At 56.3% G+C, this 13,926-nt stretch overlaps 1 protein-coding gene across 2 annotated transcripts in view; it reads right to left on the reverse strand.

The window, feature by feature from the left end:
* Nucleotides 1–12,152, reverse strand: part of MAP2K3 (mitogen-activated protein kinase kinase 3) — a 32,613-nt gene extending 20,461 nt beyond the window's left edge. Inside the window, exon 1 of one of the 2 annotated variants that reach the window (XM_055805900.1) lies at nucleotides 12,034–12,152. In XM_055805900.1, coding sequence (XP_055661875.1) covers nucleotides 12,034–12,049 — 16 coding nt within the window. In that variant the 5' untranslated portion in view covers nucleotides 12,050–12,152. Of the gene's footprint in view, nucleotides 1–10,943; nucleotides 10,972–12,033 lie in introns of those variants that run through there. The other variant, XM_055805901.1, reaches the window with a different exon arrangement.
* Between the last annotated feature and the right edge of the window lie 1,774 nt (nucleotides 12,153–13,926).

Genomic DNA, 13,926 nt, shown 5'->3' on the forward strand with positions numbered 1-13,926 from the left:
TGGCTTGAATACGTGGAAGAGCACAGCAGTGAGCTCAAGCGGTGCCCTACCGATGCGGGGGTCCCTCTCCCCACCCTTCCCCTGCCAACAGGCAGCATCTCCCGAGGCCGCTTTGGTTAAGGCTGGGTCCCCAGCGCAGCCGGGGGGACTGGGGAAGAGCCGCTTTGCCCTGAGTGGAAAAAGGGGAACGTCCCATTTAGGGTCGGCCAGGAGTTATTTTATAGGCGTGTGTTAGAGAGTTAGAAAAAAATTAATGGCTTCACTTGCCCCGAAAGAAGAGCTGCTGCCTAACCAAGGGGAGGGGGTGACTTTCACGGGATACCCCTTCCCCTCTGAGCAGAGAAAAGCCCGTGCCCCAGCTGGCCATGCTGTCCCAGCACCACGCTGCCTGATGCCCACTGCACCTCAGCACCCGGCCGGGAATTGCAGCAGCTTCCCTGGTCAAGGCTGCCCCAAGCCCGGGATGCACTTGCCTTTCCACGAGGTGCACATCCCACGGGAGAGCCCCACGTGCCTGAGGACATGCAGCCTGGAAACTCTGCTGCAGCTCTGTTTTTTAAACAAAGCCTTTGAACAAATCCAATCGGAAAGGGAACAGGGTCATCCTTCTCATCCCCTCGGATGGCGCTTGGGGACGATCAACCACCAATACTGCGCAGGGCTCATCTCCAGTGGTGCAGGATGTCACCCCAACGGTGCCACCAGGGCTGGGCGGGAGGGAGACTGATGCAAGAGAGAAGGGTGCAACCTCCTGGTACCCAGCAAGGGATCTGGGAGGCCGATGTCCCCGCTGCCACCTCCGGGGCTCCCACCCACACCCGGCCTCTGTGCACCAGCCAGATAACACCACACGGCCGGCTCTGCCAGCAGCTCCAGGAGGATGTCACCGCCCAGTTACATTCCAGTTTTATTTTTAGGTTACCTGCATAACCCTGAGGGCTGGAAAAAACGTTTGATTTTGTGTTTTGTTCCCAGGTGGCAGGTTGCTATCCAGCCCTGCGACGATGGAGCACACAGGCTCCCCTCCGAGCAACCACATGTAAGCAGAGACCAGGCTTGCTTTACGAAGCTGAAAAGCACCAGCTAGCTGGTATTTGCACTATGCCGTTATAGGACAAGCTACATACATGCCAAGAGTTGTGCTGCTTTGCACCACAACTTGTGCAAAACCCTGGTGCAAAGGTGGTTATGGACAGAGAGGCACCTCTTCGGAGCAGGCGCCGCGGGGCAGGCAGAGCGCTCGCTGGGAGCGGTGCCACAGGGCTGCACGCTCCTCCTTTGCATCCATTGCTCCAACTGGATTTTCTCCCCCAAAAAGCAGCAGCGAGAGGCTGTACCTCCTCAAAGCTCATCTGCGCAATGCCAACGTGGACCCACCAAGGGTAGGCTGGGGTGAGGGGGTGGGATAATGCTTGGGATGGGCAATTAACACAACCCACAGCTCATCAGGAACCACGAAGCTGGGCAGCACACGAGCCTGGCCAGCCTGCAGGGTGCACGGCCAGTGTGAAACCTTTGGCCACCAGCCATCTCGTGGGACTAGCACGGGCTGGAGACACTGGCGTGCAGCCATGAGACAAAGATCTGGAAGCAATCCCAGCCCCAACACCTTACTTGTCAGCAGAAGGCAAAGGAGACAGTGCTTAGAGAAAAGCAGAGAGCATGCTAACATAAAAAAAACAAACTCGGAGAAAAAGGAAGAGGCAGAGGCACTGTCACTTGTACCTATCTCCCTGGCAGGGGTACCCAGCCCTCCCCACAGCAATGCTCCTCCCTTTGATTTCTCATCCCATAGGTGAAGCCATGAAAAAACATCTGTTTGGAATTGATGTGACCGGCTGTTGACAGTTTCCTGATGGGAGAGAAAACTCAAACTCTTTTTGGAATAGATCAGCTTGACAGGAGGCACGAGGTCAGGTAGTGGGATAGGAAAAGAGTCATTTGACTTTTTGTCAGCTGTAACTCAACTCCAGAGTCAACACACTTTTTCTATCCAAATTGGCACAATTCAAGTACTTCCAGGTGCCCCCAAAACTCTGTAAACTCAGCAAGAGAGCAAAGTATTCCCCCTCTGCTTCTAATGCAATGCCTTAAATAAAAAATATTAGCTTTCTACCACCCTCCCTCCAATTTATTTTGGGCAGGGATAGAATGATTTCATCTCTGCAAATGATGTAAGACCACAGGCACCTGCTCTGAAAATGAAATTTATGGAGCAGGGTAGGGGGGAAATCCAAGGAAGGCCTCAAAGTCCACAGCCACCTGCTCTGGGAGAGGCGCAGAAACAAGAGACCAACCCAGGTGCTTCCCTGGCCCAGAGGCTTCAGGCAGGACTTTCCTGAAACCAGCATCTACGCTGGGGAACAGGGCAGGCAGCTGGCTCAGATGGCTCGCAGTGACGTTACCCTCCAGGACCTGGAGTGCTTTCCCTCTCCTCGGATGTCCCAGCGATGCCATCACAGCTCGGGCAGCCAAAGCCTGTGCACCTTCAGAGGAAAACCTCTGATCTCCGGCAGTGACCTGGCATTGCATCTCCAGGGTGGAGGAGTGGGGTAAGCCTTCAATCATTTCTTCCAAAGCTCAGTGCCCCTCCAGCAGCTCAAAGAAAGAAGCAGGCAAGCACTGTGGTACACCGTCCTACGGCTCCTGCTGTCCCACACCAATTCTTCGCTCTTTTTGGTGTATCTTCAGTGCCACCCCTCTTCCCTGCCTCTCACCCTCTCCCCTCCCCACTCCAGGGAACCAACAAAAGACACAAATGCAAAGGGCTTATCATGCCAGAGAGCTGGCGCAAAGCAGACACAGCCAGTTCAAGTCCACGGTTTGTCCACTGAGGTTTTCCAAGAGAGAAATCCACCCCCATCACAAGGTGAAGGGGGAACCAGGATGTTTCCCAAAGCTCGGATGAGGCAAAGAAAAACCACAGGCTGAGAGCAGCCAGGGTATACAGAGACTGTCCAATTCCCCTCAGGCCAGCACTCAGCCCTGTCTCCACAAAAAGCCTGTTACCACACTCAAACCTCAGCACCCAGCTGAAAAGCATCAGCCTTAACCACTAATGATGCTCCCAAGTCAAGAGAGGTGGCAGGTGACCCGTTTGGTCCCCATAACCTGCTTGCAACAGGGCTGGGAGTAAGGGCTGATGTAGCCAGGGGAGAGCTGGCTCCTGAGAGCCCCAGGAGGGCTCAGGGCAGCAAGCCGGACCCGCAGCCCCCTTTCCTGGCATTAGCCACGCCACCCCTCTGAGCAACGCTGCACCCCTCCTGCCCTCCCACCGCTGCTCCTCTGCCCCAGAGGACAGGCTACATCCACATTCCCAGAACGAGTCCCACATCCAGCTGGTCCATGAGATCAGCTCCTGCTGCTCACTGGTTTAGGAAGTTAAAGATACATAGATATACATATACACACCTTATAAAGACAGATAAGTAAAAGAGCACAACGTACTTGCTAAGCTCCACGTTTTGCAGAAATCACCTGCAAACATTTCTCCTTTGTTCCTCCAAACTCCCTGCTGCAAAGCTCAGAAATCTGCACCTCCCATTATAGGCTGGACCACCAGCACGCTGAAAGCCCCGCTGACCAGTACCACCCTGCACTGCCCCCTCCTCCCTGTGGGCTCTTATCTGAGGCTGCACCAGCTCTGCATGGGGAAAACACCTATTTTGTGGCAGATTTATCCAGTACCCACAGGACAGCTTTGATTCATGCCTGCGAAAGGCAGAGGCTCCACAGGCAACGTGCCCGCAGCTCACCACCGTGGTCCCACACAGCCACCAGTAAGAAAAGCACAGCCTCACTCCACTGGTCCCTTTGGGTGGGCTTTTTCCCCACCCCCTTTCTTCACTCCTCGCCTACCTCTCTCAAGTCCACCTATTGCACTGCAATTTTGCAATGTTCAGGGGAAGTGAGCACTGCAGGCTTTTCCTGGTAAAGCCGGATTAAAGAGCTGTCACTCCATCCCAGGAAGCCAGAGGTGTCTGCAGACGGGCCAGTCCCAATGCATCTGGCTCACATCCCAGTTCAAGAGCTTGCAGGCTGTGACTCAGTGCAGTTCAGCCTGCAGCTTCTCGTAGGGCACGCTCAGGGCTTCTAAGAACCGTTTCCATTTAAATAAGAAGTAATGCATTTTTTACAACCCCCTCTACCCCTGAAGAGTGAGCCTCACATCAGCATTTTGGGGAAAGGAGCAGTGCTCTGCAGGGCAGCACATGAAACGACAAGGAGAGGAGCCGGAAAGAGACATGTGAAACGTCAAACCTGTTTGAGATAAAGGGAAACACACGCTGGCTCCCTTCCCCGAGATGGTTACAAGCAGTTTCCCTCGCTGAGCTGCAACTGTAAAACCCCATGGGGAAATCTGCAATTACCGAACATGAAATTCTTTGTGGGTCCAAAATTAAGGGTAAACTCCTGCAGCAACCTGGAATGTACACAAAGAAATCACACGAACGGGAGAGATGCTGGAGGAAAAGCCAAGTTGTTTTCTAGCACCTGAGCAAAGCACACACAGAGCTGATAAGAGTTTCAATTAAAATTCACTCACAATTTCTGCCTGGTAGTTTCTAGAGGCACCTCCTCCAGCCTCCACTTCACTCTCACCACCCAGGCATCCTTCAAGAAACCAGGCAGGGGCAGGTGTAATTAATACCTGCAAAAAGCTTCTTTTGGGCAAGCGAGCAGCACCTGCAGAGCACAAGAGGCAGCACAGCCACAGCACAGCCCTGCAGGGACCCTGCGCTCAGAGGACAACCCCAGCCCCGGCCGGTGCCAGCCATCCTCCAGCACCTGGTCCTCACCGCTGATGGAGGCATCGATGCTCAGAGCCAAGCAATCGCAGGGATCAACTAAAAACCTGGGGGAAGCAGGCTGCAGATCCTAACGAAGAGTGAACACAGGGGGTTGTACAAGCAGCAGATCTAAAACACCCACCGCATCCTCCTTTTTTTGGCAACAGGCAGGTGCTTCCAGCCTTAAGGAAAATGGGTGCTGCCAAGAGAGACAGACGGAGCACAGCACGGAGGCTGGTACAGGTCCATGCTGGTCCCCCAGCAGCATCATCGCCCGCCTCCCACCCCCCCGGCACTCACATCCTCCTTTCTGCACAGTTGCATCCTTTTTTTTCTGACCACTGAGCTCTTGCCCAAGGGGATGGCAGCTGACAAGGAGCATCGTGGGTGAGCCGGGTTCAGATTCGGCACAGGGTGGATGATTCTAGCTGTGGGGAGACCAGGGAAACCTCGAAAGCCAGCTGAGCACACGTGCACGCACACCAAGATGTCTTGCACTGCCCTGCCCTGTGCTGGCAGGGGTTTTCTGGGTGCAGACGCGGGGGTTTACAACAGGCACATGGGGCTGGGCCCGTCACCTACCCCCAAGCACCTTTTAAAAGTGCTTGGAAGATGACAAAGAGCAGCCGAAGCAACATATTAGCACGAGATCATTTCATCCTTGGCTGAGGTGCAACTTGGCAGCGTGTCAGCAGAGAAACCAAGCGGTCGGCAGTGGCAGGGGATTTTTAACTATGCAGAGCAGCTTTCTTAAAAAGCCATGATGCTGAGCACATCTGGCTTTCAGAAAAAGAGCCACGTCATTTTTAGTGACGAGTTGCGAAGGCATCCTCACGTCTTCAGGACAACACACCCCCTTCAGCCGTGCCCAGCCGCAGGGCGCACGTTCCGGACTGATTCAGAGGGACTGTCCTCGGAGCTGCACGCTCTGCTGCTCCATCGCCTCCCTCGCAAGCCTCAACTTTCCACTCTGCCACCAAGTAAACCAAGATCTCCATCCTACAGCAAAAAACACCTCCACCATGCAGCATATTGGCCCTTTGCTACCTTTAATAGGAAACAGTCTCCTGCAGGGAGAGATGCACGAAGCAGGAGAGGACCTCTGCTCCAGCTATGGCAAATGCCCTCCAGCAAGCTGCAGCAGGATGCTGCCAGCTCCAAGGGCTGCTGTTAAATTGCACCAGTAAAGACAGCCAGGGCCATGGCACCTGACCCACCGCAGCCAGCTCCTGCAGCACACACAAGCTGCTTCACCAGCCGACCCTGCCAGATTCAGACTAGGAGGGAATTTACACGCACGCACCACAACGCAGTATCTCGCTGGCCTGCAAGCCCAGACAAGCTGACACTCCCTAGATAACCTCGTCATCCTCCCCTAAACCACCCCCAGCCTGTCCACGTAACCAGCCCTGTGTGTTTATGATCTGTCAGACACATGACTGTCACCTGCCAAGCCCTGCAGACGAGCTTCCTCCCCTCCTGTCCCTCTGCCCTGCACCGCAGTCCCACCAGCACACGGTAAGGAAGGACGTGGCTCTTGGCACTGCCAAAGAGATGCCGGCAGGACCCCATCCCTGCTGCGGGGTTTTATACATTCCTCGTTAGAAATCTCCGAGACCTTTATGGGATCAAAATCCAATCGTTAAAAGCTGCTTTTAATTTTCCTAAAAGATAAGACAGGTGCTATCCAGGCAGCAGAGCACAAACACTCTGTGCCAAGCGGCACTCGGTGCCCAAAGGGCAGCTCCCAGGGAGGAGAGGGTCCAAGCACCACTGTCATCATCAGAGAGGTTCATCCGATACAAGCCCTTTGGCCGATGCCAGTGCCAAACCACAGCTAAGGTTAGCAGCCTCTGATGGGAAATTACTTGTATTGAGCACTCTAGAGGTTTCTTCCTTTCCAAAACTAGATTTTTCTTTGGTGGTGGTGTGGGGTGAGGAAGGGTGGATGCTCTACAAACAACTTCTGGTAAGTTTTGTCTCCTCCTCATCCTGCCTCCTCTTCCACTCAAGTTATGTTTTTAACGGAAATTTTTTTATAAAAAAAAAGGAAAAAAACAGGCATCTCACTTGAAATAATGAAATTAAGGCTTAGAGCATGGGACAGACCTAGCTCAGCAGTGATGCTCCCAGAGCACGGCGCAGGCAGGAGGATGGAGGCTGTGGCAGCCTGGTGGGCGTCGGACCCTCCCCAGCCCTTCCTGCACCCTGCCAGCACCCAGAGAAAGAGGCAACAGGCAGGCCATCACCCTCACGCTGCTCCTTCCCTCCCCACGTTGCTTCCAGGGCCAGGGCAGACATCCCACAGCACCACACAGCTCCCCGAGGTCACAACACTCACATTTCAAAGAAACCAAACTCCAGCACTGGATGTTTAAAAGCAAGATCGGGTGTCTTTTTACACAATCTGGCTTAATTTGCCCAAAAGCCTTTGGACTGGCTGTAGTAATTCCTGGAAGCAACCTTCTGACCCCCAGCTGAGCACGATGCTCACAGCTGTCCCTTCTAACCTTAAAGCCCCAGGCTCAAGCCATTCCTCCTTTCCCCCTGCGTTAGATCTAGCAGCACACAAGGGCAACCATGCCACACAGAAGAGCCCACCAGCCTCCAGGGCTCAAAAGGGATGTGCTCTTCCAAAGTGCTATCCAACCTCTCTTCCAGCAGGCCAACAGAGCAGACAGTGTGCAAAGAAGCCCCGTGATATTATGCCTGTGGATTAATTAAGTCACATGGACAACGCAGCACAGGATTAGTGAGGGGAAGGATGCTGGAGAGTGTCCACCTCCCCACTGCCTTCATCCCAGTGCAGGTCCAGAACCTCCCCCAGCATTAGGCAGCGATTCCCTCCTTTCCCTACCCCCTGGGACCACGAGACCCCCAAATCCTTCCCTTCAGCCACACCATAACCCCCTGCATCCCGCACAGGCAGCAGCTCTGCTCCAGCCTTTCACTGGTCAGAGAAGCAGCTGCAAGAGAAAGGTCCAGGCAGGGAGCCCTGTCCCAGCTCCAGAACAGGGAGCACAGACCTGGACCCACCACAAACTGAGGCCAGTTGGGGCCACAAGACACTACACTGTGGTATCTGAGACAGCTGCAGTCCTGCACGGTAATTACAGTATTCCTTGGGGCAATGAACTTTTAAACTCACAACGCTGCCACAAAATCAGTGCAGCATCATCCCCACACAGATAAGGGGCTGTGGGGAGATGGGGTATCTCCCAGGTTAAAAGAAAGAACTGGAAACTTCATTTCCACCATAAAAAATCCTCTCTGCCCTCTCCCTGACTTAAAATCCCTAGCTAACACTTGACCTGTGCTACAGAGTTCTGTCAGCAAAAGAGGCGGTGGGTAGATCTAGCTCCATACATACCCACAAGCAGTCCTGAGTCATGCCAGTGAAACCCCAAACTTTTTTTTGGTAAAATCACCTCCCCAGCCAACGCAAGTTCCTCTCCCAGCTCCATCCGCAGCGCACAGCCTGCCCAGGCAGTGCCTTATTCACACCAGTGAAAACCATCTTCCACCCAAAAACCCACAGAGCCCCACATCCGCGGCAGCAGCTTCTTGGGTCACAAAATCACCAGGACCAGAAACCCGCACCCATTCCCAGGCCCCCAAAGGGAAGCTCTACAAAGCCCATAGGAGTTTCCCCCAGCATCGACCACCTTTGCAAACAACGGGGGCAAAGCAAACTCCAGCTCAACCCTGGACTGCAGCCTAGAGCTGGAAAATAAAAGCAGCCGCCTTCAGGGAGAAGCATTATCCACTGAAACAAAGCAGGGGAGCATCCTTCCACAGAGAGAAACGGATTGCTGAAGCACGGCTAAATATTATTATGTCCAACATGGTATTTTCCAGGCGCCCACTGTTATGCTAGCAGATAGCAGCACAGGGAGGAGGGCAAAGCGCTGTGCTCTCTCTGACTGTTATAATTAATTGGATGCAAGCTCTGTGATGCTTCAACTTAAAATAAAAACCTGGCTCTGGGGGATCAGACCTCCTACCCCTGCCAGCCCCCCGCTCACGCACACCCAGGGGACACCAGGCTGGTGGCTGCTCTGCCCGGATGAGACAGCAGCCCGAAGCCAAAGCCCTGCTTCTGCAGGTCACAGCCCCAGTGTATTTTCAGCAGAACTGCCTTTTTTTTAGGGGGGTGGCGGCAGGAGATGTGCGAATGGCACCCGAGACAGTACAGGATTCACAGACGACTGAATTGCATAACGGTGGAGAGCTCCAGCGGAGGGCACAGCCAGGGCACAGGAGGGACGCGTCCCCACCGCTTATTTACCTACCCAGAATAGACACACCACCAGAACAAGTACCAGTTCATCCCCAGGTTCTGGCATGTCTCACCACTGATTTTTCTGAGCCTCCCCAGAAACACAGCCTGGCTCTCCCAACAGCACCCATCTTCCTGGAGGAAGATCTCTTCCCTGAAGACAAGAATTTGCTTTTGAATCACTTGGGCATCAGCGCTGGGTGAGCCCAGGGGAGGCCAAGGAGGTCTGCTGCCTCCAGACCCCGTCTGTGCCCCTTCCCTCCCTGCAGCTGCACAGCTGCTTTCTCCAGCAAACTCCCCCATTTTGGGAGACACATGCCTCCTGCCTGTCCCTCCACGAGGGGCTTCCCCAGTTGCAGCCAACAGCCACAGCTCTTCACACGGGCTGCACACGCAGGCAGAAAATCTGCCTCCAGCTGCAGGAGAAAGGCAGCAGCCTGGATTTGTGGGCACAGTCTAACGCAGACCTGGCACCTTCCACCATGTTTCTGCATGCACCCAAAGGCTGCAAACTCCCCGGGACATCATCCTCTCCTGCTTCAACCTCTCAGACACAAGACCCCTCCCTTCACAGCATCCACTTTGCCAAAAAAGCTGCAGACTTCACTGCAAAATCATGCCCTGTGTTGCAATCTGCAGCGAGAGGCTGTGTCCCTTGGAAAGCTCTGCAAGGAGGACACAGGAGCAACTCAGGAGCATGCAACTCCTTCCCTCAGTGCCACCAGTTCAATGGCAAGTTCAAGGGAGCTTTGGCGATCTGAGACAACAGGGAGTTTCTGCACATTTTGGTAAACATCAGACTTGACAGCACTAGATAACACTGAAACCAAGCAAGTTTTCCCCACACACCTGATCCTGCCAGATAATTTGGATCAAGCAGATACAGGCAATGGGAAGAGGAAGAAAGCCAAAATCCCTCCTAAGCTTCACGTAATCCCCCGAAGGTGTTTATCTCACAAGCTATGTTTAGCACAGAGCAGGCAAAGCTCTCACCCAGCACCATTCCTATCGCGAGTGTCACGGCCGGCCACGCGCATCCCCAAAAACTCCCGAGGCAGGAGACAACCCCGTGACTAAGCCAAAATGACAGCAGGTGAGTTTTGGTACGCATCTATCATGGAAAACGCCAACCCGAGAGCTTCAGCGCAGCGGCCTCCATTTACAACTCTGATCAACTCACGCCCAAGAACAGAACGCAACCAGCAAAAGGAAACCCGCAACGCTTACTGAATTTCCCTAAAGAAAATCAGGGAAATTTAGCTTAAATTCTGTCCACCTGAAACGTGAGGCAGAAGGAGCTGTTTTGAGTGCTGCCAGCAGCACCTGCAGTCCCAGCAGCGGGAGCACACACTTGGACCTGCAAGCATCCCTATGCAGCACGACGCAGCCAGCAAACCTGCTTGGAGGGCTGGCACTGCTGAGGCAGCTGCAAAACAGAGCAGAAGCACGGTGGACAGCTAGCAGGAGGAGAGAGGAGGGTTTTGAAGATGCAGATCCATTACACATGCTCAGGATCGATCCCTGTGCTGAATGCTGCCCTGACAAAAGCAAAAGAGCTCAGGTCAGGTGGGGACCCAGAGCTGCTGGGACCAGCAGAGACCAGGCGCACTCGGCACACGTGCAACACCTCCAGCAAAGGATATCAGCAGTGATGTATGAATGAACCGGTCTGCCACAACCAACAGCCCCGTGCAACCAGAAACCTGCAGCCACAGAAGGGTTCCCAACTTCCTCCGAGGAAATCACCGTGCTCCCGGGTGCTCCCGCAGGCATCGCCTTTAGCTGTCAGGCAGACCGCTTCCCCCAAAATCCTGCTGGGCCCAGCTCGGGCCCCGTCTCCCGCGGGGCACCAGTGGTCCCTCGGCCAAGCTCACCTCTTGCCTCCATGCACACATCCAGCGGTGAGGCGCAGGCAGCCCCCTGCGAACCGAGCGCGTGCTCTGGGCTCAGGTGCCCCGGTGGGAGCCTTTTTAAGAAGCCGGGTTGATCCCTTCCAACGCGGGACGGCGGCGGGAGGCATGTGCTCCTACCTGTGAGTCAGCAGCTCCGCTCAGCACCACCGTACATCGCTGCTGATTCACCCCCTGCTTACACAGCAAACAGGAAACTCAGGTCCACATTCCCTCCGGTTAAGACAGGGATCATTTCAAAAAGGGGGGGAAAATAAATGTCACGCCGGGGTGCGTTCATCTGCTCACATGGTTCCTGACTTCAAGTTTCCAGCGCATCACTCCCGAACAAGGAAAACCCCGAAAATTTTATTCCGGTGATAAGAGATGCAGCAACCGTACTCCCTGTGCTCACGGCACTGATGCAACCGGTTCCCTGGAGCACCGAGCCACCAGCGAAGCTATTTCCCCATCTCCCCGCATCCCGGCACGGCGGCGGTGCCACCCCGGGCCAATGGCGGTCACCTGGGGATGGCCACCAAGTCACCCCAGTCACGGCCACGTCTACCCACAACACCGGCGATACATGGGAACCTCCGCCAGCCACCGGCGGTGGGAAGCGCCACAGGCCGGCACCGGGGCACTGAGATCACTGCCAGGCCGCGGGCCCCGGGCTCCGCAGGGACAAGGAGGCCGGCCCCGGCCTGCCCCCCGCAGCGGGCCGGGATGAAGGCCACGCTCACCCTCGGCCGGCCACGGCGCCCACGGTGCTGCCACGGGCGTGGGCCTGGCGGGGCAGGGTCCGGCAGCCGCGGGTGAAACCTGCCCGGCTTTATCGCTCCCCAGGCCGGCAGCTTCGGCCCCCCCCCCGGCCCCCCTGGGCCAGCACCCGCCCCGGGCCCGGCAGCGCGGCCCGCAGGCCCGGCGCAGAGGAAGCCCCAGCCAGCAGCCCACGCCCGGCCGGTTGGGCAACAACAGTCCCGCCACCGCCGGTAACGCCAGACGCCGGCCGGCCGCAGCCCCCCGTCCTCCTCCCCCGGCCCCGACGCAGGGAGCCCCCGGCCCGCGGCCCTACCTCTGGGCAGGGACATGGCAGCGGCCCCTCGGCGCCCGGGCAGAGCGCGGCCCCGGCGGAGTGCGGCCCGGTGCGGCGGCCGCCGGGGAACAGCGGCGGGGCGGGGCTGTGACTGATAGGCTCCGCCCTCCGAGCGGCGGGATTGGTCAGAGGCGGGGAGGAGGCGTGGTCAGCTGCCGCAGCCGGGAAAAGCTTCGCGGTTCTCGGGGGCGGTTGTTGGAGGTGAAGTGACGCGGGCGGGCGGGCGGGCGAGCAGCCGAGGTGTCCCCGCCACGGCATCCGCAGGGCGGAGGTGGCGTTTGGGGCGCAGGGGTCCCCATCCTGCCCCACACCTCGCCCTACGCACTGGCACGGGGGCACGGGACTGGAAGGTTGGTTGCTGTGCAGCTGAGACCGGCCAAGCTCATCACATGTTCTGTGGGGGCCCTGCTCCCGCACACCCCGGGTCCCACTGGTGGCCCTGGCTGAAGAGCTGGTGGGGATTTATCCCTCTCCGTGTCACCGGGGAATCACTCCCTCCTGGCCCAGCGATGTGCTGGGGCATGTGCCATGGCAAAGATGCTCCCCCAGACACTGAGCGGGGCTGCAGCTCCACAGGACACAAGTGATACAGTTGGACAAGCAAAAAGGTGGCTGCAAGTGCCATTTTCCAGCCGAAATGCTTAGTGTCATCCATACGGATACAACGGAGAGGTCGCGGGGGCAGCTGCAGGCAGCCTTGGCTGGTCCATCCCAGCCCATTCTCAGCTTCGCATTTATGGAACATTTCGGATCAGTTCAAAGGCTGGAAAACCAGCTGCAAAACCCGGGAGTCACTGCAGGAGGGAAGGAGCTGGGTGGACCAGGGGCTGCCTCTGCACCAGGACACGAATGGTCCTTTAATCCAGCAATGATGGTGTAAGGTCTGGCAGCCGCAAATTGAAGCTAGAAAAGTTCAAATGGGAAATAAATGACAGGTTTTCAATAGGGAGAACAATTACCTTCACCACCTTTCAAGTCTTTCAACACAGGCGAGGAGTCTTTCTAAAAAACCTGCACCCCAACGCAACCGCAGGGTTGTGAGCTCTGATGCAAGAGCTGCAGATGTCACTGCCCGAGCTGGGCGAGCCGGAGGTGGGAGCAGAGTGGCCCTTTCTGGCATTTCAATCTACAAATCCCTGAATCAGCCACGGGGTTTGAACTCCAACCCGGCTAGCTGAAGGGTTTTGGGCTGGGGCAGCAGCTGGGTGCACGATTCTCAGAGTGCCGTTGCAGGGCAGAGCATCGTTAGCACCTTTGGGAACGTGCAGCCGGACAGGGACCTACGAGGACCGGTGGGACCGGCTTCGACACCTGGCCTGGATGCTGGCAGCACCGGGGGTGTCATTACAAGTGCAGGGCACGACCCTACTGTCCCCAAGTGCATTGCGTGCTGCACCACTCCTCCACCTGCATCCTCAGGCATGGCTGGAGATCGCTGCTGGCCCCGGCTGCAATTACAGGGGTGGATGAAACAGCTGCCCAGCTTTTATTCACCCATCCTGAATTGCCAGGCACTTCACAAGTGGGGGTTAGTCCCCTGCTCCAAGGTCTTCCAGTGCAGGAGTGCTGCCAAAGCACGAATGGAAACTGGGGTACACTTGGCAGCAAAATCCAACAGGGTGGGAAGGCGTGGGGCTGGGGAGGGAGCCTGTGGACCCCCGTGGGTTGCAAGGGACCAGAAGCTGCATCTGGTCACCTCCTCATCAGTGGAAGAGCATGAGGACCTCTTGGGAGCACCTCTCCTGCAACCTCACAGTGTCTGCCAGCATGGCTCCTTCTGCCAGCTCCGAGGACAGCGGCTCAGGCAGGTGGAGGAGGACTCTGCTGAAGAAGTGTATCTGAAACATCAGAGGTGGCTGTAACTCTGGCTCG

This window comes from Falco peregrinus, chromosome 5 (assembly GCF_023634155.1).
Source record: "Falco peregrinus isolate bFalPer1 chromosome 5, bFalPer1.pri, whole genome shotgun sequence".
Lineage (NCBI taxonomy): Eukaryota > Metazoa > Chordata > Aves > Falconiformes > Falconidae > Falco > Falco peregrinus.